The sequence below is a fragment of the Amia ocellicauda genome, chromosome 1 (genome assembly GCF_036373705.1).
Source record: "Amia ocellicauda isolate fAmiCal2 chromosome 1, fAmiCal2.hap1, whole genome shotgun sequence".
Taxonomy (NCBI): domain Eukaryota; kingdom Metazoa; phylum Chordata; class Actinopteri; order Amiiformes; family Amiidae; genus Amia; species Amia ocellicauda.
This window is the reverse complement of record NC_089850.1, coordinates 27520178-27545216: the sequence shown is the minus strand read 5'-3', so window position 1 is coordinate 27545216 and position 25039 is coordinate 27520178. Positions and strand designations below refer to the sequence as shown.

The following is a 25039-nucleotide window of genomic DNA, read 5'->3' as shown; positions in this document are numbered from 1 at the left end:
CCAGGGGAGGGAGATACTGATAGGAGTGAGCTCACCGGATGTGGATCATCTTTCTCTACGCAAATGAATGCCACTTATCCAGTTATTCAAAATCACAGTGCTTACGCATATACTTGTTTTAAAAACAGTTTGATCATCTGATGCAAGAAAAGCTCAGTGTCGCTGTAAAGCGCATGAATTGTATGATGATAGGTGCTGGGATGACGGCTGTGCCGGCGCGCCGCGCTCTCTCCTCGGTCCTGAACGGCGCAGTGCGTGTGATCCGCTCGGGCGGCGCGGCTGCTCTCCTCCTGTTCAAATCGTCGCTTTAACAACAGATACAAAGGGTTCAACTGCAGCTCCCACTGTACCACAAAAACACAAAGTTGACATCTACAATTTGAATATATATATATTGTTTGTTCAAACCCGTCTTTTGGGGGGATTTCAATACGTGAAACATGATGGACTCCGACTATCCCAGCTTCGAAAACCCTCTCTACAGCGAACTGAAATATTTCTGCAAAAAGGTACAAGAAGCATACAAAGAATTAAAGGAGGATCTCACACCGTACAGAGATGATCGGTATTACAGGTAAATTTAACATGTATCGACTTGGTGGGATCAATTTTTCAGTTCAGTTCAGACATGCTTTACAAGTCAGGTTTACGGATTATTTCTCATTGACCATGCCATTGAATTACGTTTCATTGCATTATGTAGATTAATTCAAATTAAATGCATATATATTTAATCTGAAGCTGTATAAACACGCCGATGGCTTGCATTTAATTTACTGTATGTATTCCCGATATAACGCATTTCTCGTCTTTTTGTGGTCTCATTTAAATAGATTTAAAACCAGTGTTTAAATCCTGAAAACAAATCGTATATATAACAATTAAACAGTATGGCAGTATGGACTGCCTTTATTTATTTTCTACAGTAAATTAAAATATTGTTTATATTTTAAGTTGTATCAAATAAAATGTAAACGTGTGGGACTGGACAATTCAATCCACCTGCCATAGCCTTCGTAGAAAAAAAGAAAGACAGGGAAAGATAAAGATAATTAGATCTAATCATATTTGTAGGAATCCAAGCAGCCATTTTGATTTACCTCAGCTTTAGTGTAGGATTTGAAAGGATAGACTACTCAAAATCCAATGTATTCTTCTATAGCATGTATGCTTGGCCACATTTTCCAAAATGCTTAATGTATCTGTCAGGTAGTGTTTTATAACAAAACAAGCAAGTCGCTTAAAATACGCTATACTAGTATATAACACAATGTTTAAACTTTAACTTTAACAATATGCGAAGGGCAAGAAAAACTATTGCGTGTGAATAAAAAAAGAAACAGAAAGAAATACAGGCAGGAAGAGATGTGTACTAGGCTTATACAATGAGAACAACATTACTGAAATGGTCAGTGGAGACACTGGGTGAATTGTGTGGATAAACACATTTAGCCCTTGTGAATCAATCAAATGAGCCGAGTAAAAAGGCGCAAAGACAGTCTAAAGCAAACATGACTTGGTGTAGGGGTTCATAGTAACTGCGCACTACAACAGTAATCAGTTGTACTTTAAACATTGAATTACACCTATAAGTAAATAGCTGAAGCCTACTAAAACTCGTACATTTTATATGTATTTTAGTTGACTATATTACTACAGTAACGTGATAGTTGGCCAGTAAAACAATACGTATCTATCTACTGCTTTCTATTTTGGTTTTGATGTGATATGGTCAGCTTCAGCAATAGCTCCTTCTCAGGTAAGGGTATGTAAAGCAAAATATCAAGAGCTGGTGTTTGAGCTGAACATCGTCCATCTCGCCTTCACTTTCATTGAGTTTCTGCGCCAGTGGCTTTACTAAAACACAGGGCCATTATAATGATGTGTCTCCAATCATCCAAAATACCCTGCTGCAGTCCACGTGGTGTTCAGTAGTATGATTATTATTTTAAAAAATGGCAGTGTTGCTACCACACAAGTTCACTTCCCATTGCAGAGAAGAACACATCTTCACATTGCTATTCACTAATTGTCCAAACGTGGCTGCAGTGTCCAACAAGTTTGTCATTTTGGTTCTTATTCTTAAAAAAAAAAAGTAGCATATTACTTGAAACACGGGAAAGCTATGCAATGAAATGTGCAGATAATCTCGGTTTTGCATGTGCACACAGCAGCATACTGTACTCCCTGCGCAACCGAGCTGCGCCCCTCCCTCGCCCCAGTCCCCCGTCATGTGATCGGGGTGTTGCTCTGTGCAGTGACGTAAAGTCCACGCACCGTCGCGTCCGCTGAGATATGCGGATGTGAGCTGGCTCTGTAGAGGTTTTCATTTGATTTCAGCCTGGCTCCGCTGGGGGAAAAAACATGGAACCGTGAGTTAATTTCTTCCCAAACATGTGTAGGCTTCACATAAGATAAGCTGGGGTACAAATGCAACTTTCCTCAGAGTCGTGTTGCTGTGTCCACGCCGTGTCCTGTGCGCCCCACGCATGCTGTTGTGTTGCGGTCAGTTGACTGATGTCGTGCAGGTCCTGTACCTGCACACACGCAGCTGCGCAGCTGAAGTCGGCTTTACATTTGTTTATATGCAAACTTCGTACATTAACTGTTTTTGTCTTCGTTTGATGTAATCGGCAACTACACTGATATAAAAGGTGTTGGATTTTGTCACTGGAGGGGCTTTTTTTTTTACTGTAAAGGGACATTGGTCTTTTGTGAACTAAACTAACGCCCCATTACTTAGAAATGTAAGGTAGCTCAAAAAGATAAGTTGTACGGTATGTGAGAAGGTCTATTACACTTGCACAGATAATGTAGGACCTGACAGCAGATTGTGATTAATATCAGGATGTGTACATACAGACATGCATGCATGCATTAGTTTTAAACATCGATTTTTGTTTCTGTACTGTAAACCACAACAGTGATGAAGTCTATAAATACAAAGAATGAATGTCCTTACTACACAGTAAAACGTGTCTTTTTTTTTTTGGTGTGCACACATATCTTAGATTCCAGTAAAAACTAGTTCCATCACAATTTCCAAAATAAAATTGTTGCATTTGTATTTTTTTTAATGAACTAGGGTGCTTTCATCCTCTTTCCGAAATGCCATGTAACATTTTATATTTGACTTTATGGTAGTCATTTCTGAATAGTTGTTGACTGTTAATGCACTCAATCTAGTGGCAGTCCTGTAGCTGCAGAGTAGGTTGACTTGCTATTGTTTGGCTGGGTGGTGCTGCAATCATTGTAAAAGGTCAAAGAAAAGCAGCTTTCATGTATAGTGTGCAGCTGTTTTTGGTGAATGATGATTGGGTTATGTGCCGCAGTGTCACTAGCCATAAAAAATAAATGGGGAAGAGATCGTAGCAGTGCATTAACATTGTATTTACTTTTGTCATATGAAAGTTTGGAGAAAATTAGAATCGTCATGTTATATCTAAGCAAACATTAGCTGCATTGCACAATATGATAAAATAAAACAATGTAACATCATATACAAAATGGATGAGGTTGCTAAAGAGCACACGATATTGACAGATCTGGGTTGACATAAGTATTGTCCATTTTCATATATACTACTGCGTTTTCAATTTCTAGTGGTAATAGTTTTATGTAGGTATGCATGTTTTATGTATTTATTTATTAGCAGACACACATACCCAGCAGACGTATAGGATACAGATAAATGTAACCAGTGATTTTTATTTGTAGTCTGATTTGGCATGTTAATATATAAAACATTGTACAAATGTGGATTATAGCTAAAGGTCATATTTCATGAAACACCGACAATTGTTTCATTCTTGCTATTTCAGTGACATTTTGCTCATGTTGTACTGTCTTGGGTTTGGCACAAGTAAACCCCTGCATTGTCATTGTACCCTAAACTCTCTAGTTTCTTTTGCCAGCTCTGATGAACAGGTTTGTATTTACTCATGTAAAATCAAGGAGAGGTACAAAATAAAGTAATATCTTCTATTGGATGCATGTGGATGCTGTAATTAATTGTGATCAATTATGGCCAAGGGCTCATCGACTGCTCTACAGGATGATGTCTGTGACAAGAAAGCAAACTGCACAGTCTTCCCATGTTGTAGGCATGCATAAATATGTAATATAATCACAGAGAGCTTACTACGTACAAATGTCAATTAAAGTGTTCAGCTATCACAAGTTGTAAATTCTTGGTCTGTTGAAGGGAAGTCATAGCTCACTTTTTCCTTTCTCTCCAGGTTGGCTCCAATGCGGTTGTACACTCTCTCCAAGCGTCATTTTGTTCTGGTCTTTATCGTTTTCTTCATATGCTTCGGCCTTACTGTCTTCATTGGAATTGCAGGTAGGTTTACAAGGTGTTTGTCTGTCTACCTGTGCTGTTTTTTACAAGGCTTCCTGTGTGAGGGTGCTGGATGAGATTTTATCTTCTCTGTTCCACTGAACCTTTGGGGAAATGCCCACCTCTCAAGCAAAGCACATAAAGAGGCACAAAATCATACAATTATACTTTTTAGTTATGAGAAGTATTGTGATCTTGGGAGTGCACATCCTTTTGGATTTAAAGGTTTGTAAATCTCTATCTCACTTTTATAATGCATTCCAGTGATTGTACCTTATCTACCGGGGAATTCTAACTTGGTATAGTACCACAAGCTTCAGACTGGTTTAAAGATGGTCTCAGGTAAATGAGCTTTGCCCAATTTTACAACATTAAGTGTGTGGATTAAACAAAGTGAAATAAACATTTTGTCAACAACATACTCTGTTTAAGTGATCATGAGAGTTGCAAGGAGGTGGTTTAAGTACAATCATATGACAGCTTATGAGCTGCTCAGTGCTAAAAGCAGTTACAGTATTTAAAAGTGTGCATTTTCTATTTTGTAAGTATTATGCAATACACTTACTCCACAGTTATTCAGATGCTTACACTTCATACACCTATTAAATCAACTGTACAGGTGAATATGAACATATTCTTGAAAATACATACAATTCCAAACACAATAATCTGTAAACAACATGTTGTATTTGTGCTGCCCTATTTAAAAAATAAATGGTTTTGAAATCATTTTGGATAAAATGTAATATATATCATTTTTTTAGCAATATAGTTGCCTTTCTATATTTAGGCACATACTTGCTGCTCACCTGAATTACAGTAACTGTTGCTTGTGAATTGATCTTGTATACACAGATAAATCATATAATTTAGGAAAGATATGAGAAATTATATAGGGATCTATTTACTTTAAAGTTTTACGAAGTGGAGGTGAGGTTTATACTAGAATAATTGTAATGACTGAAAACCATATAATATTCTTAATGTATATCCCCTTTTTCATCTAAAAATTCCAAATACAATTCTATGGTCCCTCTCCCTGTAAGGCAATTGCAGCTGTTTCTGTTTAAAGGAACATATGAGAAATTAGTTGCTCTTGCTTGGTCCTTGGTAGGTAGGCTGAATGTGGCAATTTGTATTGACCTTTGTTCGTCTCATGTAGGTAAAAGCTGTGAGGACCAAGCCCATATGATAAAATATTTCTTATCTCGCATGTACTGCTTACTCACACTGCTCAAGCCACTTACAGTCTGAGATTTATAAAGCTAATAAAACAATGTCTGTATTAGGTGCTACAACTGCCTTCTTCCCAAATACTTCTCTTCTCTTCTTCCATCATTTCTATCTTGAGTAAAATAATATTGACAGGTGGCTGATTTCTACTCCTCCTATACACACACACAGTCCATTATTGTAACTGCTTGCAGGAAGTGAGGATAATAGCAATTTGTCTCAGTGTATGGCAAGTCTTTCAGTCAGTTTCTCAGGTGGAAAATGAAACCTCATCATAAACAGGATTTTGCCCAAGGAGATTGTTAGTGGAAGGGAATGATTTTCCCCCTTTTTACAATATTTTAATTCAGACGCAACAAAAGACATTTGTTCCCCCTCTGATATTTATTCATTACAGATGTACAGTCCTGACTATATCAGGTAATTAATTATAGAATGCATGAAGGAATGACTAAGGAAGGAATGAATAACCTAGATGAATAATGAATAATAACTCCACTGTAAACTTGTCATTGCAGTACAATACAAAATAAAATAAGTTTTTAAACTTTTACATTTTTTATTTTTTTCCTACAGGTCCAAAAATCATTGATGCGTCAACCTCTAGTGGCAGCACCCTGCTGATGCCAAACAGCTCTCTGAAGGTCAGTTCATGCACTTTGAAGAACATCACCAACTGTGTTCTGGACCCTGAGTCTGACCCTAGCTTCTAAAACATTTATATCTCTATTTTATTCACTTATGACACAATTCTCAATGTGTGTTCTCAATGTCTTCTGTTTAAAACACATTTTAAATTCAAGGTAAATTACTGGTAAATGAAGTTCATGGTCCATAGTCTGTCCCTTTTATGTTCAGTTGTCTTCCATCCGTTTTTGTTTTGTGATTTAAAACCTTGAATTTAAGCTGTTTAAACTATCCCCTGCTGCTCTCTCCATTAAAGTAATTACTGAATCATACTCTTTGAGGGGTGGGGGTTCCCATATTTTTTTGTGCTCACATTATATCAGTCATTGACTAAATAGTTTGAATGTTTTTATTTATTTCAGACGGGCTCGTTCCATTTGTTGTCTCGGCCTTTATCTACATATAACCAGCAACTGTGGCTCACATGTCTCATTCAGCTGGACCAAGCCAATGGTGAGAAAGTTTGTCCTGTACTGCCCACAAAAAACAGTCAATGAATCAGACCGCTAGCACAAGCAGGAAAATAACATTTGAAATGTAAGAGAGGACTCTGGAATTAATACAATAGTTCATAATTTACAGCAGATATATAATCAAATCACTTTAATATACACCCATCAGCTATAACATTATGACCACCTGCTTAATATTGTGTAGGTCCCCCTTTTGCCGCCAAAACAGCCCTGACCCATCGAGGCATGGACTCCACTAGACCTCTGAAGGTGTGCTGTGGTATCTGGCACCAAGACGTTAGCAGCAGATCCTTTAAGTCCTGTAAGTTGCGAGGTGGGGCCTCCATGGATCGGACTTGTTTGTCCAGCACATCCCACAGATGCTCGATTGGGTTGAGATCTGGGGACTTTGGAGGCCAAGTCAACACCTTGAACTCATGATTCATCAGACCAGGCCACCTTCTTCCATTGCTCCGTGGTCCAGTTCTGATGCTCACGTGCCCATTGTAGGCGCTTTCGGGCAGTGGAAAGGGGTCAGCATGGGCACCCTGACTGGTCTGCGGCTACGCAGCCCCATACGCAACAAACTGCGATGCACTGTGTGTTCTGACACCTTTCTATCAGAACCAGCATTCACTTTTTCATCAATTTGAGCTACAGTAGCTCGTCTGTTGGATCGGACCACACGGGCCAGCCTTCGCTCCCCACGTGCATCAATGAGCCTTGGCCGCCCATGACCCTGTCGCCGGTTCACCGCTTTTCCTTCCTTTGACCACTTTTGATAGGTACTGACCACTGCAGCCCAGGAACACCCCACAAGAGCTGCAGTTTTGGAGATGCTCTGACCCAGTCATCTAGCCATCACAATTTGGCCCTTGTCAAAGTCGCTCAGATCCTTCCACTTGCCCATTTTTCCTGCTTCTAACACATCAACTTTGAGGACAAAATGTTCACTTGCTGCCTAATATATCCCACCCACTGACAGGTGCCATGATAACGATATTATCAGTGTTATTCACTTCACCTGTCAGTGGTCATAATGTTATGGCTGATCGGTGTATACGCTGTATCTTTGCTCAGACATGTTCTTCCAACTTCAAAGCAATGCTGAAGGCTAATGTGTATGATCTGTACTTTTATAGGTGTGAACATTGGTCGGGAGTTTGATATGAATGTGGAAATTAAGGGTGTCATGCAGGATGCCAGTGTGATGCACATAAATAACGATGTCCATCACAAGAAGAGGTCCCTGCATTGTGGATCTGTAAGTATTACGCTTGTGTAGCTGAAGCAGTACATAGAAATAACAGCCTTTCACAGTGATTTATCATCATGATCAGTGCATGTCTTATGAGGTACAAAAGCTTTTGTCTTCCTGGAATCCAGATAGAGCTAATGTTTAACTGCCTCTGTTCTTGCTAAACAAGTAATGCCAGGATTAACCCTATTTAATTCATCTGCATGAGAAATGGACATGGATTACCAACAGTTGTTTTTGTCTGGAGTGTGTTTTTAGTTGACATGAATCGTTTGGTTAAAATTTATTTTAGCTTTTTTCCCTTCAACTTGCTCTTTGTTACATACAGAAATGTGAGGAGATTATTGTCGTACACCTGGGATATCTCAATTACACTCAGTATCAGATCAACGTCAGTTTCCAGAAACTCGAGGATCTGAAGTACAACATTAAGGAGGTTAACTTTACGGTGAGCAGAAAACAAAAGCTCTCGACATAAATAAATGTTGCGCTGCCCTATAGCATCAGGAATGCATTCAATTGATGATAACTACGTTGTAAAAAACTATTTTGTGAAAGCTGTGGAGTTTGAAATTTATAATCCTGCATATTGACACTGAAAATCCCCCAGAAAAGCTAATAGGATAAGGAAGAGATTTGTGCAAATAAATAAATCCTACCTTAATTCCCTTATTTGTAATCAATTTACAAGGCAGACATGTGACCTTGTTTCATTGACAACTATGATAATTGATAGCTGGTCAGCCAAGGGTTTGGATGCTTGGATAACGCATTGTATGGATGCAAATCTTTGAGCATACAGGCTGATAGGGGAAAAAACATCCCATTTGACTGGTAGAATGATCTGACCTGTACAAAATTTGTAATGCATGTGAATGTGTGATTGATGACCTGAATCTGAGAGAATTTTCTTCTTGCAGTGGAAGTTCTACAACTCGGCTTTTTCCCAGGTTGAAATCTGGTTCCGGTTTGTGTTTGTGGTTATAACCTTCATGGTCACAGTAAGTGTTTCACTGAATCTCGGCTTAAGTGTTATAGAATGTTATTTATGTTCAAACCTAGGTGTATTCCTGCTTTCAGGAGGACAGGCCTGTCATTTCAGATGTAACTGTTCCCCCTGCCACCTTTTTTAATTGGTACTTCGTAGTTGAACAGGCCAGACACTCTCTGAGTAACACAGTTGGAAGTCCAAAAAAACAACGCATAGCCTCGTTACAATGCTGGAACAAATTGATGCCATTCAGCTTTGTGTCTATGTGCACGCAGCACAGGTAACACCCTCTGTGTCTGTTTCAGTGCCTGTTCGCTCACTCTCTGCGGAAGTTCTCCATGAGGGACTGGGGAATCGAGCAGAAGTGGATGTCCATCCTGCTTCCCCTGCTGCTGCTGTATAATGGTGAGTCAAGCCTCTCTCACTCCTGAGGCTGCCAATGGGCGAGACATGAAAGCTGATTGGCTTAGGTATCTCTTTGGGGTTTAATGTGGCAGTTCTGCATTTACTGTACAGGGGTACTGTGGTAGTGTATACAATTGAGAATTATGTTTTCCCTCTTTTTATGTTTTTTATTTCATGTATGTTTCTATGTATGCAATGTATTCCAGTTGAATTCATCCTATCATTGTAATGTAGAATAAACTGTATATATTTATTTAATGACACATTGATATGAAGAAACTAGTTTTTTGAGAAATTAACATATGAAACCTAACCCCTAACTATCAGTTTAAGCTTTTTTTTAATGTATTTATATGTGTGTTTTTTACTGGTTTTCATTGCTGTGTTTCAGATCCGTTCTTCCCGCTCTCGTTCCTGGTGAACAGCTGGTTTCCAGGAATGCTGGATGACCTTTTCCAGTCCATGTTCCTGTGTGCTCTGCTGCTCTTCTGGCTCTGTGTTTACCATGGAATTCGGGTTCAGGTGGGAGGCCTCAAGACAGAAGTTTGTTTTTTTTGTTCCCAGAAAGGGCTTGTTGTTTTTATAGTTCATTACAAAAAAGGCCTTGATGTAGTGAAAGCTGCCTCTTCAGAACGGCTGTTTGAGTGAACTTCCCTCATATCATTGAGCTAAAGGTCAATTGCACTGTTTGTCTCCATTTACAAATACTTCTTAAAGGGAAATATCAGGGCAGATATAGATACCTTTAAGGCTAGCTCATCCCTATCTTTCATTTGTAAAGTTAAACAAATCATTAGGAGGCTTGTGGGAATTGCTGTAACCATCGATATTGCTTGTTTGGATCAATGTGAGATTTTTGTTTTCTTTTGGATCATTTGCCAGATGAACCAGATAGAATGAGCAAAGCAGGATTTTCTTGTTCTCGTTAACGTTCTGCAGCAATTGTTGCACAAATTATGATAGGCATGCTATTGTGTAAAGTCATCTATATAGTTACCTAATTCAAAATGTAAGCCCACATGCAACAGAGGCACAAAACTCTGAAATGAATGTTTTCTGGTGTACAAACAGTGTCCCAGTTGAACCAATCTAAAGGTTTCTCCAGCTTACGAAGAAGGGCTCCATAAACCATCAAGAGCTGTGACCCTCAAGAAATGTTAACTTTGTACCTCCAAAGATTGAGAAACACAAAAGGCCCTTGTTACCTTATGAGACCTTTAAATTGCGAGTTGTATCTGTTGATTATCAGGAGAAGGAGGAGGAACAAGTTGCAAAACCATGGAAGATGATGGTTATAATGAAAAGAGGAGATTCAGTTGTAGAGGCTGTTAGTTTTGGTTTTTAATTAAAAAACAAATATACTATTGAACTGAATATACTTCTTTTAATTTGAATATTTGTTCATACAATTCTAAACCTTGCAACTTGAACAAATGCTTACATCTCAAAATTGTTTAATTTTAGGGGGAAAGAAAATGCATGACTTTCTATATGCCCAAGTTTTTCATCGTGGGTCTTCTGTGGTTGTCTGCTGTGACGCTGGGAATATGGCAAACGTAAGTCACACCAAAATATTTTCTTACACAAGAAATTTGAACAAGTAATATCTCATAAAGTTGCCAAATGAGATGTTAAAGGGGCAGTTGTGGTTTAACTGTGCAAAGTATTACTGCATCTAATTATAAACATGTAATTTTACATATCCTTATTGGAAGCATGATATGAAATTACATTGTCATAACTAAAATATACTCAACCGTGATTATGCAACTTTGTAACAGCGCTTTGTCAGTGTTACCTTATTTCTGTTATACCTTATTACCTATATTTTTTATTTGTTTTACAGAGTGAATGAGCTGCATGATCCAACTTACCAATATAAAGTAGATACTGGCAATTTCCAGGTAAGCAAAGATTTTGTTTTTGTAATTGTTCAGCTGATTTAGTTTTCTTCCTTTATTATCTCAAGCTTGTCTGAGTGTAAGAGAAACAATCTTTATTAAAACGTAAATTACAGATTCTGTGAGTCTTTAAAAATAATAAATGCCAGATGCATTTTTTAGTGTATCTTTATATCCTTTTACTTAATCAAGAACATCATATTTGTCTTTGCCATTTACTTAATTTACTTTCACTTTTTTAATTTCAGGGAATGAAGATTTTCTTCATGGTTGTAGCTTCCTTATATATTCTGTATTTGATCTTTCTGATTGTAAGAGCCTGTTCTGAACTGAAAAACATGCCATATGTAGGTAAGGCTTTCCACTGTGCACTGGTTTCTTATATTTTGTTTAATTCATCCTGGATTAGATGTATTTTCAGTTAAATTATTATTGCTATTTTTTATCAGATCTCAGACTGAAGTTTTTGACAGCATTGACCTTTGTTGTTCTGATTATAAGGTAAGTCTTGCACAAACATTGCTTCAGCCTCTACCTACCCTCTACCATTTAAATGTGATGCAGAGCTTACTGTACATTTAGCCACATAAAGAGCAGTTCAGAGTTGCTTTAGTATTGTTGCTGTCTCAAAAACTGGAGATATTTTTTGTGGTTTTGTAGAAGGTATAATGTGTCCAGATTCACAAGGAAGCTGTTCTACTTACTTTTTACCATTGTCATCTTATTTGTGTTACATGTGTTATAGTTCAGATGGACATATAAACATTGTATTGAATTGACTCATCAATCACCTAAATCACAACTTTCTAACTTCTAAAAGCATTATTTTTTGGTAATGCACAATTCTCACAATTGTGAAACAGCCCATTTACCACTTACCCATACAGTCAGGGGAAAAAAGTATTTGATCCCCTGCTGATTTTGTACGTTTGCCCACTGACAAAGAAATGATCAGTCTATAATTTTAATGGTAGGTGTATTTTAACAGTGAGAGACAGAATAACAACACAAAATTCCAGAAAAACGCATTTCAAAAAAGTTATAAATTGATTTGCATGTTAATGAGGGAAATAAGTATTTGACCCCTTCGACTTAGTACTTGGTGGAAAAACCCTTGTTGGCAATCACAGAGGTCAGACGTTTCTTGTAGTTGGCCACCAGGTTTGCACACATCTCAGGAGGGATTTTGTCCCACTCCTCTTTGCAGATCCTCTCCAAGTCATTAAGGTTTCGAGGCTGATGTTTGGCAACTTGAACCTTCAGCTCCCTCCACAGATTTTCTATGGGATTAAGGTCTGGAGACTGGCTAGGCCACTCCAGGACCTTAATGTGCTTCTTCTTGAGCCACTCCTTTGTTGCCTTGGCTGTGTGTTTTGGGTCATTGTCATGCTGGAATACCCATCCACGACCCATTTTCAATGCCCTGGCTGAGGGAAGGAGGTTCTCACCCAAGATTTGACGGTACATGGCCCCGTCCATCGTCCCTTTGATGCGATGCAGTTGTCCTGTCCCCTTAGCAGAAAAACACCCCCAAAGCATAATGTTTCCACCTCCATGTTTGACGGTGGGGATGGTGTTCTTGGGGTCATTCCTCCTCCTCCAAACACGGCGAGTTGAGTTGATGCCAATGAGCTCAATTTTGGTCTCATCTGACCACAACACTTTCACCCAGTTCTCCTCTGAATCATTCAGATGTTCATTGGCAAACTTCAGACAGGCCTGTACATGTGCTTTCTTGAGCAGGGGGACCTTGCGGGCGCTTCAGGATTTCAGTCCTTCACGGCGTAGTGTGTTACCAATTGTTTTCTTGGTGACTATGGTCCCAGCTGCCTTGAGATCACTAACAAGATCCTCCCGTGTAGTTCTGGGCTGATTCCTCACCGTTCTCATGATCATTGAAACTCCACGAGGTGAGATCTTGCATGGAGCCCCAGACTGAGGGAGACTGACAGTTATTTTGTGTTTCTTCCATTTGCGAATAATCGCACCAACTGTTGTCACCTCCTCACCAAGCTTCTTGGCGATGGTCTTGTAGCCCATTCCAGCCTTGTGTAGGTCTACAATCTTGTCTCTGACATCCTTGGACAACTCTTTGGTCTTGGCCATGGTGGAGAGTTTGGAATCTGATTGATTGACTGCTTCTGTGGACAGGTGTCTTTTATACAGGTAACAAGCTGAGATTAGGAGCACTCCCTTTAAGAGAGTGCTCCTAATCTCAGCTCATTACCTGTATAAAAGACACCTGGGAGCCAGAAATCTTGCTGATTGATAGGGGATCAAATACTTATTTCCCTCATTAACATGCAAATCAATTTATAACTTTTTTGAAATGCGTTTTTCTGGATTTTTTTGTTGTTATTCTGTCTCTCACTGTTAAAATACACCTACCATTAAAATTATAGACTGATCATTTCTTTGTCAGTGGGCAAACGTACAAAATCAGCAGGGGATCAAATAGTTTTTTCCCTCACTATATGTATCTGCTGTGTATCTGTGATATGTTGATTTCTTGTCTAGTTTAAGTGCTTAGTCTTTAGATAGTGCTTTCAGTTCTGGACAGGTGTCAAGTCGTGAAGTTAAAGGCCGTTTTTATGACCGTCTTCCTTTTCCAGCATTGTGATACTCTACATGAGGTTCGGTGCAAAGGTGCTGCAAGATAACTTCGTAGCTGAGCTGTCAACCCACTATCAGAACTATATCCTTTCACAAGTCTGACATCATCAGCAGAATGAGCTTCCTCTTCTTTGACTCTGAGTATTAGGATTAGCAGTTGACTTTGTTCGCCTACCAGGACCTCTGAGTGAGTTGTAAGGTAATCTACAATTAGTTTCACAGAAAATCAATGAAATGTTTTCCACTGCAGCATGAAGGGAAAAAATTATTAATCCAAATGAATGTTGTATCAAGGAAACTATACATTTACAATACTTGCATGTTTTATTTATTTCATATTTTATTATCTGCCATTCATGGTTCTTGCTTTTTCAATAATCATTAGATTTACTTTACAGAACTGTGCAAAAGTTTCATGCAGGTGTGAAAAAATGCTGTAAAGTAAGAATGCTTTCAAAAATAGACATGTTAATAGATTATATTTATCAATGAACTAAATGCAAAGTGAGTGAACGGAAGAAAAATCGACATCAAATCCATATTTGCTGTGACCACCCTTTGCCTTCAAAACAGCATCAATTCTTCTAGGTACACTTGCACAAAGTCAGGGATTTTGTAGGCATATAGTCAGATGTATGATTAAACAATTATAACAAACAGGTGCTAATGATCATCAATTCAATATGTAGGTTGAAACCTAATCATTAACTGAAACAGAAACAGCTGTGTAGGAGGAATAAAACTGGGTGAGGAACAGCCAAACTCAGCTAACAAGGTGAAGTTGCTGAAGACCGTTTACTGTCAAAAGTCAGACACCATGGCAAGACTGAGACACAAGGTAGTTATACTGCATCAGCAAGGTCTCTCCCAGGCAGACATTTCAAGGCAGACAGGGGTTTCCAGATGTGCTGTCCAAGCTCTTTTGAAGAAGCACAAAGAAACGGGCAACACTGAGGACCGGAGACGCAGTGGTCGGCCGAGGAAACTTACTGCAGCAGATGAAAGACACATCATGCTTACTTCCCTTCGCAATCGGAAGATGTCCAGCAGTGCCATCAGCACAGAATTGGTAGAAAACAGTGGGACCCTGGTACACCCATCTACTGTCCGGAGAAGTCTGGTCAGAAGTGGCCTTCATGGAAGACTTGCGGCCAGAAAGTCATACCTCCAACGTGGCAACAAGGTCAAGCGACTCAACTATGCATGAAAACACAGGAACTGGGGTGCAGAAAAATGGCAGCAGGTGCTCTGGACTGATGAGTCAAAATGTGAAATATTTGGCTGTAGCAGAAGGCGGTTTGTTCGCCGAAGGGCTGGAGAGCAGGACACGAATGATTGTATGCAGGCAACTGAGAAGCATGGTGGAGGTTCCTTGCAAGTTTTGGGCTGCGTTTCTGCAAATTGAGTTGGGGATTTGGTCAGAATGATTGGTCTCCTCAATGCTGAGAAGTACAGACAGATACTTACCCATCATGCAATACCATCAGGGAGGCATCTGATTGGCCCCAAATTTTGTCTGCAGCATGACAACGACCCCAAACACACAGCGACATTAAGTCATTAAGTCATTAAGAACTATCTTCAGTGTAAAGAAGAACAAGGAGTCCTGGAAGTGATGTTATGGCCCCCACAGAGCCCTGATCTCAACATCATCGAGTCTGTGTGGGATTACATGAAGAGAGAGAAGCAACTGAGGCTGCCTAAATCCACACAAGAACTGTGGTCAGTTCTCCAAGATGCCTGGGCCGACCTACCTGCCGAGTTCCTTCAAAAACTGTGTGCAAGTGTACCTAGAAGAATTGATGCTGTTTTGAAGGCAAAGGGTGGTCACAGCAAATATGGATTTGATGTAGATTTTTCTTCTGTTCACTCACTTTGCGTTTTGTTAATTGATAAATATAATCTATTAACATGTCTATTTTTGAAAGCATTCTTACTTAACAGCATTTTTTCAAACCTGCCTAAAACTTTTGCACAGTACTGTACATAATTACAATTTTCAAGATATAAAGAAAACAAATCCTTAATGCCATCAATACCAGCTGAATTTTTATCCTTCTACGGTTTACTCAACTTTTACCTCTACACGCTAGCGTTTGTCTACTCGCCTTCAAAAAATGCACTATATGGTAAGTCAAATGTATTTCTTCTAACATGATACTGGGTGAGAGTGTTCAATGACTGCTGTACAATATACTTTTTCAGTTACCAGAATATTTCAGGTACTTTATCAATGTACAACTACTTATACATTTCAAGTAGCCAGTTAATAGCTTTTCTTAATTATTCATGAACTACCATGCATTTCAGGGGGCTGTTTGCTGAATTTAAATTCTGGTGTGTTTTCAGCAAGTTTTGTTTGACTAACAATGAAGGGTGTTGAAGTGTTTCTCTAATGAGCTTCAGGATTTTCTGCAGAACTATATTTTAGAAGTTTGCTGTTCTTTTTTCTGTACGTCTCCCCAAAGTATTTAAATTGCAACCAATATGTAATCCTTGTATTATTATTTTAATTAAGAAATTGATAACTTTTTGTAGAAGGGCAATGTGTTATGTTAAACATTGTAAGTATCTTATACTGAAGTGAAGTAATGGAGTTATTTTGTGTGCAGATTCCCAACTGAAGGACAACCCTGCTTTTTCTATGCTGAATGACTCGGATGATGAAGTCATATATGGGTAAATGCATGATTTTGTTTCTAAGGCTAGTTTGATAACTAACACACAGGGGAAAAAACTTCACCCAATAGGTTCAAATTCCATAAAACTTTAATGTATATATTTTTTATTTCTGTGAAGGAGTGACTATGAAGAAATGCCTCTCCAAAATGGAAGAGCAATCAAAGCCACGACCAATTTCCAGGACGAGACCGACAGTGACTGAAGAACTGGCTGCAGGAGAGCAGAAGTGACAGGCATGTTTGTTCACATAAAGGTTCAGATTTGGCAACAAGCTAATATGGCCCCAATATGTGCAAATATTAAAATATAGTTTAAGTGTATATGGGATATATTGAAATTGAGAAATCAAGTGCCACTGAATGTAACTTAAAGAAGTTCACAGCCGCACACTGGAGACTGTTGGTGACAGATTTTAAATGGTAACTTGAGTCATAAGATCCAGCTCACTGGAAAGTGAGGTATTCACCAAAAATAAATGTAATACCCTGATTTTCATTTTTGTTATACTTAAGTTTTATTTTCATTTTATGTTTCAGGACAGAACTGAACATGTGTGAATAAAAGGGAGCTCTTATTTAATTATTTTTAAAGTAAAATGTATATAAACTCTAAAATCTGCATTAACTTCAAATATGAAAACACGTGTAAATGTATCTTTCTTTCTTTGCTTTTTATTTGAATGTATCATTTGTTGATTGTGGAGATTTTTATGTGACCTTTCTCATTCCCTTGAGCTTCTCAGTAGAGTGAGCTGCTGGTTGAGTGTAAAGGGGTGTCATGTTTACATACTACTTCACATCATCATTCCAAACGTTTTTGGATCAATTTAGGTATTGCACTCCTGCCTTTTTGTTTGTTTTGTTTTCTTTTATAATTTAATGTATTATAGTACCAAGACAAAATATATAATTAGGCACATAAGTGCTAGGATTCTTGCATGAGAGAAGTTAATCATTTCGGGGGATACTCGCATGACTTTTAGGTTTTGGTACATTTTTTTTAAATCATAACTATACACTATACTGAAGCTGACAGGTACTTTAATTGCTAATAATATTTTTAAATAAGGATACTAAGTCCTGAATTCTAAGTAAGGTTGTTGGTGTAAAAGCCCACTAAAAACCAACACAAATAAAAATAACACGCATAGACGGAGCAGCCACCAAAATTAAAAAAATGACTTAAGTATTTAAAGTTAGACTAGGAAAACCATAATCAATAATAACACCTTAAATATCACAATAAAATGCTGCAAGCCAAATTGTCCTTTCACTTTTTGGGTGAAATATGAAAAAATAGATGAATGCCAATATATGAAAAAAGTTAGCAAACCTGTTGTAGGGAGGATCTATTTGGCAAATTCAAATAAATAATGTAAATAAATATCTTTTATTTGAATTTGCCCAATAGATCCTCCCTACAACATACACTAAAAAAGGATGTCACAATATTATCAGCTTCTGAAGCTCATAATAAAAAGCTTTTATTTTCTAAGGGAAAGATATGTTTTTCAGTTGAAGTAGTTACATTAGAGTTTTTGGTGCCCTTATTTCTTGGCAGATGCCCTTATCCAGGGCGATTTGGAATTTGAAATGGTAGGTTTGCTCACTTTTTTCATATATTGGTATTCATCTATTTTTTCATATTTCACCCAAAAAGTGAAAGGACAATTTGGCTTGCAGCATTTTATTGTGATATTTAAGGTGTTATTATTGATTATGGTTTTCCTAGTCTAACTTTAAATACTAGTCATTTTTTTTTAAATGTTGGTGGCTGCTCTGTCAATGTGCGTGTTATTTTTATTTGTGTTGGTTTTTAGTGGGCTTTTACACCAACAACCTTACTTAGAATTCAGGACTTGGTTTGGGTACTTCATTAGAAGGTTATACAATTTGTTAATGTCTAAGGCAGAGCTACATTAAAAAAAATTATGGACTGTATATTGTACTATATGTAAAATCCCTACAGTTGAGCTATGAATTTGTCTTTCAGGCTGGTGTTTCATCATAGTTGCCTACCAAAGGTGACTATACATGCTGCTCTACATTAGCACATCATAACTAATTAAAAAAGGAAGACGAGTGAAAGTTCAGCTTTGTCAAATGTTACGCTGTGGTGAAGTGATGTTTTAAAGTCTGTAACAGAGAAAAATGGGAGTGTATGGGAAAAGCTAGTGTCCTTATAGTAAAGTTTCTGTTTAAGAAAATGTACTTTTGTGCCTTGCATATACAACTGTATATATTTACTGGATATTGTTTATCTTCACTTGCTTCTAAAGTGGTGCCAATTATCTAATGTACAGATTTATCAAAGTTGAGGATGATGGTAATGTTTGTTGTATGAAAGTGACAGGATAATGGTGGTTTGAATGCTGTAATACTCAATTGTATTCCGAGAGCATGTACCGTACTGTTTAGTTTAGTAACCATGCCGGTTATAATTCTAGGCAGCTGGTAAAAAGTATTCCATTTTGAGATGTGGTATTTTTTTCTTGTGGAGAAAAATGTGCTTGACAACATAACATGAGGAAAATATGGCAATTTCTACAGTGCAGCATTGTACCATGAATCAAACAGACAGTTCTGTAATGAATTGCTGTACATATAAATGAGACTGGTGTTGAGGATGTATATTCATTAAATACCTTTTTAAAAATGCACTTTTGTCTTACCATTTGCCTAACTTAAATCTGTGAATCACAAAAGAGCCCTGTCAAATAGTGCTGCATGATCCATTTCTGCATACAATACAACACAAAATTTAGACAGTAACACAGAGAAGATCATTTAGAAATATGTAATAATTTATTCAAATGACAATCACAAAGCTGACAATCCTTTCCACAAAAAATGTGAATCTCGGAGAGGTGCAGGTTTAAGCACCTTCAAAATGGTGAATTACATTTTGGTAGAATGAGAAATGCCTGAGTGAAATCAAACACACTGAATTATGAACATAAATAATGAACAACAAAGACAAACACATACTGATGTTGCTGTGACGTGAATTTGCAGGCAGCATTTGGTGGGTTTATATTTAAGGTTATATAGCAAGCCCAAAGACACTGACAATGCAGTACATGGATTTATTCTCCCATCTCACAGTGCAGCTCCCTGGAAGAAAAAATGTGTAGATTTTTTTTTTTTTAACCAACACTCTAGCTCAGACTGGGTATAATTGTAGTATAAGCAATCACTTCTGCAGAATCCCCAGACTCCATGTGCTCTTAATGGCACCGCAATACTTAACTGAACAGACAAAGGAAATTTTTATATTTTATTTTTTACCAACATCTACCAACATAAATCCACCCAGGATTCAGAAGCTGGATTTCTGGTTTTATTATATTTTATATTAGAATTGTATTCCTGCACATAAGGGTAGCTTCAATTACTTTAATTTACCCACAAACAAACAGATGGCAGTTTAGTGGTGTGATCCTGTTAACTGTCATCATACCCCTTGCTTTCCCCTAGGAAACACCCCCTGGCTTACACAAACTTATTCCTCCCTCTTGTTCTTCATTGATAGTCTGTTCTGCTGCTTATTTCAGACTGAAACAGAAAAAGCAATACTGGTATTGTGCTCAGGCCTCCTACTCTCTACATACCATCGGTAGTGTTGTCCCAGAAGCAGGAGCTGGCAGTCTGGAGGCCGGCCCCATTCTTCTGCATGATTATACAAGTCACTGTGGGAAGAGCAAGACGCATCTCGTGATTTTACATGCAAGGCTAAGTACTGAAAGTTCAAAGTGGATCATGAGCTGAAATGCTTTTCAAAACAGCCAAGGCTCTCCCCAAACATTGAAACATTGCTAGAACTAACATAAACAAAACCCATTAGAAAACCCTCCTTGTATAACAGGTTGTGCTGGAATTGATTTATATATATATATATACAAATAAAAAAACTGCCTAGTAGGTTATAAATGTCCTCGAGGAATCGTGTGAGCAGAAACAGATCAATAATAAAGCTGAGGTGGCTTTTAGTTTGAAAATGAGGTTGGTACAGAACTTCAATTTAAAATGTGCATTAGTACATAATTTAATAAAGGCTGTGTTTGTAATCAAGATGCAAATGTACTTCATACATGTAGGAGAGATAGTGCTGGAAAGGTCATTTGAAAGAATATACTTTAAAACAGGAATGGGGTTAAAAAAAAAAAAAGGATGACCTCACAATATTGAAATCTTTAACCAAGGTATTGTGTGAGCAGACCTGTACTTTTACTATGCAGACACCCTCGCCCAGGGCAATGTACACTTTGTTAAAGTAGTACATCAATACTCTCCCGTCAGTCACTGACTCCCTCAGCTGTGCTCGGGCAGCCTCCCTCTCTTCAGTCCTCATCCTCCTCGATCTCTCCGCAGCATTTGCCACTGTCGATCACTCCATCCTCCTCTCCTGCCTCACTGACATTGGAATCACATACGCCGAATCCGTCCCTTCCTCACCGACTACTCGACTCAGCTGCTCGTCCAGTCCCTGGTCCTCTCCCGCCTGGACTACTGCAACTCCCTCCTGGCCGGCCTGCCTGCATCCACTACCCGCCGCTCCAGCTCCTTCAGAACTCTGCAGCTCGTCTGGTGTCTCTCTGCCCCGATTTGCACACGCTACTCCACTGCTCCGCTTCCGCTCCCTCCACTGGCTCCCGATAGCGGCACGCATTCAGTTTAAGACATTGACCCTCACCTACCGCTGTCTCGACCACACTGCACCAAGCTACCTTCAGACCCTCGTCTCCCCATACATCCCCTCCAGACCACTACGCTCCTCCAGTGCCAGAACTCTGCCTCCTCTCCACTCTCCTTCCTCCAGAGCCGTTCCTTCTCATCCCTGGCCCCTAAGTGGTGGAACTACCTGCCCACTGAAGTCAAAACAGCCGAGTCCTTGACCTCCTTCCGGCGCTTACTCAAGACACATCTTTTCAGACATCTTTTTACTTGTAATTTAGTCATTTACTCTCCTGTAAGATAGCACTTTACAATGTTTTGTCATACTCTTGCCTTGCGTTACTAGTACTCATATTGTTATTTTGATTTCCCCTTTGCTCCCTTTCCGGTGGCCCTTGACTGTGACATAACATCATGTCTGCTCTCAGCTCTTACAATCCAGGATGTAAGACCTCATATTGTATACACTTGTGTAAATTGAATTTGTAAAATGTATTATGCTTTGAATTTCAGTGTATTATGTAAATTGGAATTTGAAATGTTTTGTGCCTTGAACTGCACTGTATTTTTTGCACTTTGCATTATGCTTATATTTTGTAAGTCACCCTGAATAAGGGTGTCTGCTAATAAATAATAATAATAATAATAATAATAATAATAATACCAATCCCAACAACGGTGGAGTTTGGAGATCACAACTATCTAATATCAAGATGCATGCGAGAACTGGGTAGTGCATCTCCATACCAGTGCCTCTCTTTCTCTAGACTCACCGATATACTTGAAGGGCTTGCCCAGCTTGGTCAGCTGGCTCAGACACTGCTCCACCACGCTGGTTGTCCACTGGTTCACTCTGCTGTGCTGGTAGGCATTTCCTCCTATCGCCCCTTCAACCGACTGGGAAGCAAATCGAAACACACCTTCAGAAACTAGACTGCAAAAATAGTTTTGCATCTTGTAAAGTGAAACCACTTTTTTTATTTAACTCTTTTCAAAAGTTATTTAAAAAATCAACCTCATATCAATGTCAGCATTTTAATGCACATCACATATTAAGAAAATGTGACTGGATGAATGGTCCTGTACAATACAATGTATATTTTATGTAGTACTTAAAATTATTGCTTAAAAAACAATGTTATATTACAAATGTATAATTAAATGTAGGTCTACTCTGTTCCCAAAGAGACAGTTTAAAAGTTCGTAAGGCAAATATCAATCAGAAACAGATAAGATATTGTAGTACACTCACCTCTTTTATAATGGAGCTAACTTCATCAACAACAAAGCCAGTCTAAAACAAATACAGTCAACATTATTGCAATTACTGATAATATTATATTATATATATATATATATATATATATATATATATATATATATATATATATATAATATGTAACAATATAACTGCAAGTTTTCCCCCCCTAATTGCACATACTGTAAATATCTTCCACGTATTTTATACTATAAGTTATAGAACCTGTCAATGTATGTAAAATATGAATCAAATCAGAATAGTCTATGAGAAAGGGAGTTTATCAATACGTTTTCCCTGCCAATTGTGATAATACATTTCCAGGACCTCTTCAGTCTTAAGTGGCTGTAACAGGTATGACATTATTTTTCAATGTTTTCTAGTTTGTAGGTTATAGGGGTTGGTCTACACAGCATTGGCATTGATTAACTGAACTTATTCCACACCTGAATGCAAGACACAAATCTACAAAAGCACAAAAACTGAACTTAAATTAGGGATCTATGGTTGCCACGCCCATGGTAGGTAATTGAGTTGTATTACAATTAGCCTGTCATAACTCATTTGTATTTCACTGATATAACTCTGTGGTGTTTTGGACCTCAGTAATATACTTTAAACACAAAGAAACATTATTTGGGGGGGATTCTAACAATGTAACAAAGAATGCCCGCCGCAGCACGTAGGTAGTTACTGCGTTAATGACCGGTCTAACGCACTTCAGACGCGAATAATAAAGTAATCATCTGTTTCCTTTCGGTTGGGGTCAGTGTTTCTTGCCACAGAATTCAGGTTCATCTTATTGATCAAGACAGTCTATGGGCATTGACTAGCAGGCTGGATAGTAGTATTATTAATACATTAGAGAAGGGCAAAGCCACGTTGGCAATCTTGTAGTAAATAAAGTATTGTCTGTTGCGCCCAGAGAATCCGACCAATCAGTTTCAATAACGGGAAATAACTGCCTTTTCAAACTGAATCAACAATACAGTCTGGCTAGTAGTGAGCTAGTGACCACTCAACACATGCTACTCGTCTGAAGAAAAGGAGCAGGTCAGACACAAGCAGTGCATCTCTCTAGACACCGTGATAATTAAACACGGCCCGCAGATCTAATTGCGACGGATTTAAACGGCGCTGGCTAATTAAGACAGTTCCCGTGAGAGCTCGCTAGATCACACGTTTCAATACGACTTTTACGTGTTTGCGCTGAAAACCAGGGGTGTCTTGGTTGATTGCCACCTGTAAAAACACAATAATAATAATAATAATAATAATAATAATAATACTAATAATGTAATGACGTTGTGTACCTCCTCTCCTGTCTGAAACTCATCCATGTTCCTTTTGGTTTCTGGTCCCTTGTCTGTGTGGCGCATGCGCAGTGTGCTCAGCGCAGCTCGGACAAAGACTGCCCGGATCCCTGGCAGAGACGGCGCACGCCGGGCAGACCGCCTGCAGCTCAGACTCACTGCTGGAGACGTGCACACACTGCCTTTCATCAGCTGATTCATAAATAATAATAATCATAATCATAATAGGGTATTAGTAGTAGTACTAGTAGTACTATTGCTTTATATATTCTCTTTAGTTTTTTACTGTTGCATATATATTTTAATGTTACCCTCCACAGATCTTATTTTATTTTTGTACAGATGGCAAAATCACTTTAAGATAATCATACTTACCTAAATGATTTCAATTATTATTTTAATTATTATGTATTAATGAATAATATATAGAAATAAATGTGGATATATGACATCTGATATTTTAGAAATTATAAAAGCATATGGCTAGTTAATGCAAAACACAACTGACATTTTCTTCCATTAGTTTCATTTTTCTATTGCTTCTGCATTCTTGGTAGAGAATTGGACCAAATATCATGTCTTATTTTAATAGTAAGTTTCTTAATTGTGCAGCAACACCCTTTTTACACATACAGTTTAAATCATATTCACTAATACAGTCAAAAGGGGACAACTAATATACATTACTTAAATTGGTAAATCTGAGCTGACCTAATTTAAACTGGGAGTAATCTGGGATTGTCCCATTAATCTCTGAACTCAAAAACTAAGAATAATGTTTTCCTCATAATTTCAAACTCAACGTATTTCACCAGGTCATCCCAGCAGCAACACACTATATCATTGTATATCCGTAAAAGTTTGCATTGAATAAGCGACCTAGTGTTTTTACCCTTGTCACCCAGATGAGGGTGCTCTAAGGTAAAGTATAACATGGTGATTCTTATATACACATCGATCAGCCATAACATTCTGACCACTGACAGGTGAAGTGAATAACACTGATAATCTCGTTATCATGGCACCTGTCAGTGGGTGGGATATATTAGGCAGTAAGTGAACATTTTGTCCTCAGAGTTGATGTGTTAGAAGCAGGAAAAATGGGCAGCGTAAGGATCTGAGCGACTTTGACAAGGGCCAAATTGTGATGGCTAGATGACTGGGTCAGAGCATCTCCAAAACTGCAGATCTTGTGGGGTGTTCCCGGTCTGCAGTTGTCAGTACCTATCAAAAG

At 38.3% G+C, this 25039-nt stretch overlaps 2 protein-coding genes across 6 annotated transcripts; one reads left to right on the top strand and one right to left on the bottom strand.

The window, feature by feature from the left end:
- Positions 1 to 173: 173 nt before the first annotated feature.
- tmem181 (transmembrane protein 181) lies at positions 174 to 19220 on the top strand. 4 transcript variants are annotated; one of them, XM_066700391.1, is made up of 18 exons: positions 174 to 574; positions 4239 to 4342; positions 6149 to 6216; positions 6622 to 6712; positions 7854 to 7975; positions 8298 to 8417; positions 8890 to 8970; positions 9266 to 9365; positions 9757 to 9887; positions 10830 to 10921; positions 11212 to 11269; positions 11515 to 11617; positions 11716 to 11767; positions 13879 to 13961; positions 15919 to 16008; positions 16492 to 16558; positions 16679 to 16794; positions 18554 to 19220. In XM_066700391.1, exons 1-17 carry the CDS (start codon positions 441 to 443, stop codon positions 16761 to 16763), a joined length of 1581 nt encoding a protein of 526 aa, XP_066556488.1. In that variant the 5' UTR covers positions 174 to 440; the 3' UTR covers positions 16764 to 16794; positions 18554 to 19220. The 4 variants fall into 4 exon arrangements, 3 of the variants coding, with proteins under 3 accessions (XP_066556488.1, XP_066556479.1, XP_066556496.1); XM_066700382.1 differs by lacking the exon at positions 18554 to 19220 and adding an exon at positions 17098 to 17682; XR_010816524.1 differs by having other exon boundaries at positions 175 to 574; positions 16679 to 17391.
- A 123-nt stretch (positions 19221 to 19343) lies between these two features.
- LOC136747527 (dynein light chain Tctex-type 1) lies at positions 19344 to 23951 on the bottom strand. 2 transcript variants are annotated; one of them, XM_066700411.1, is made up of 5 exons: positions 23806 to 23938; positions 22487 to 22528; positions 22008 to 22131; positions 20172 to 20249; positions 19344 to 19674 (listed from the first exon to the last, which is right to left on the bottom strand). In XM_066700411.1, exons 1-5 carry the CDS (start codon positions 23869 to 23871, stop codon positions 19604 to 19606), a joined length of 381 nt encoding a protein of 126 aa, XP_066556508.1. In that variant the 5' UTR covers positions 23872 to 23938; the 3' UTR covers positions 19344 to 19603. The 2 variants fall into 2 exon arrangements, with proteins under 2 accessions (XP_066556508.1, XP_066556514.1); XM_066700417.1 differs by lacking the exons at positions 19344 to 19674; positions 20172 to 20249 and adding an exon at positions 21002 to 21205 and having other exon boundaries at positions 23806 to 23951.
- Positions 23952 to 25039: the final 1088 nt, after the last annotated feature.

Excerpts from the sequence above, each read along its gene's own strand:
- LOC136747527 (XM_066700411.1), bottom strand. The coding sequence starts at position 23,871 with ATGCGCCACACAGACAAGGGACCAGAAACCAAAAGGAACATGGATGAG. Across the intron at positions 20,250-22,007 it reads CAAGCCCTTCAAGTATATCG|TGACTTGTATAATCATGCAG; the intron begins GTGAGTCTAGAG and ends CTCTTCCCACAG. Across the intron at positions 19,675-20,171 it reads CTGGGACAACACTACCGATG|GGAGCTGCACTGTGAGATGG; the intron begins GTATGTAGAGAG and ends TTTTTCTTCCAG.
- tmem181 (XM_066700391.1), top strand. The coding sequence starts at position 441 with ATGATGGACTCCGACTATCCCAGCTTCGAAAACCCTCTCTACAGCGAA. Across the intron at positions 6,713-7,853 it reads TCAGCTGGACCAAGCCAATG|GTGTGAACATTGGTCGGGAG; the intron begins GTGAGAAAGTTT and ends GTACTTTTATAG. Across the intron at positions 11,270-11,514 it reads TAGATACTGGCAATTTCCAG|GGAATGAAGATTTTCTTCAT; the intron begins GTAAGCAAAGAT and ends TTTTAATTTCAG.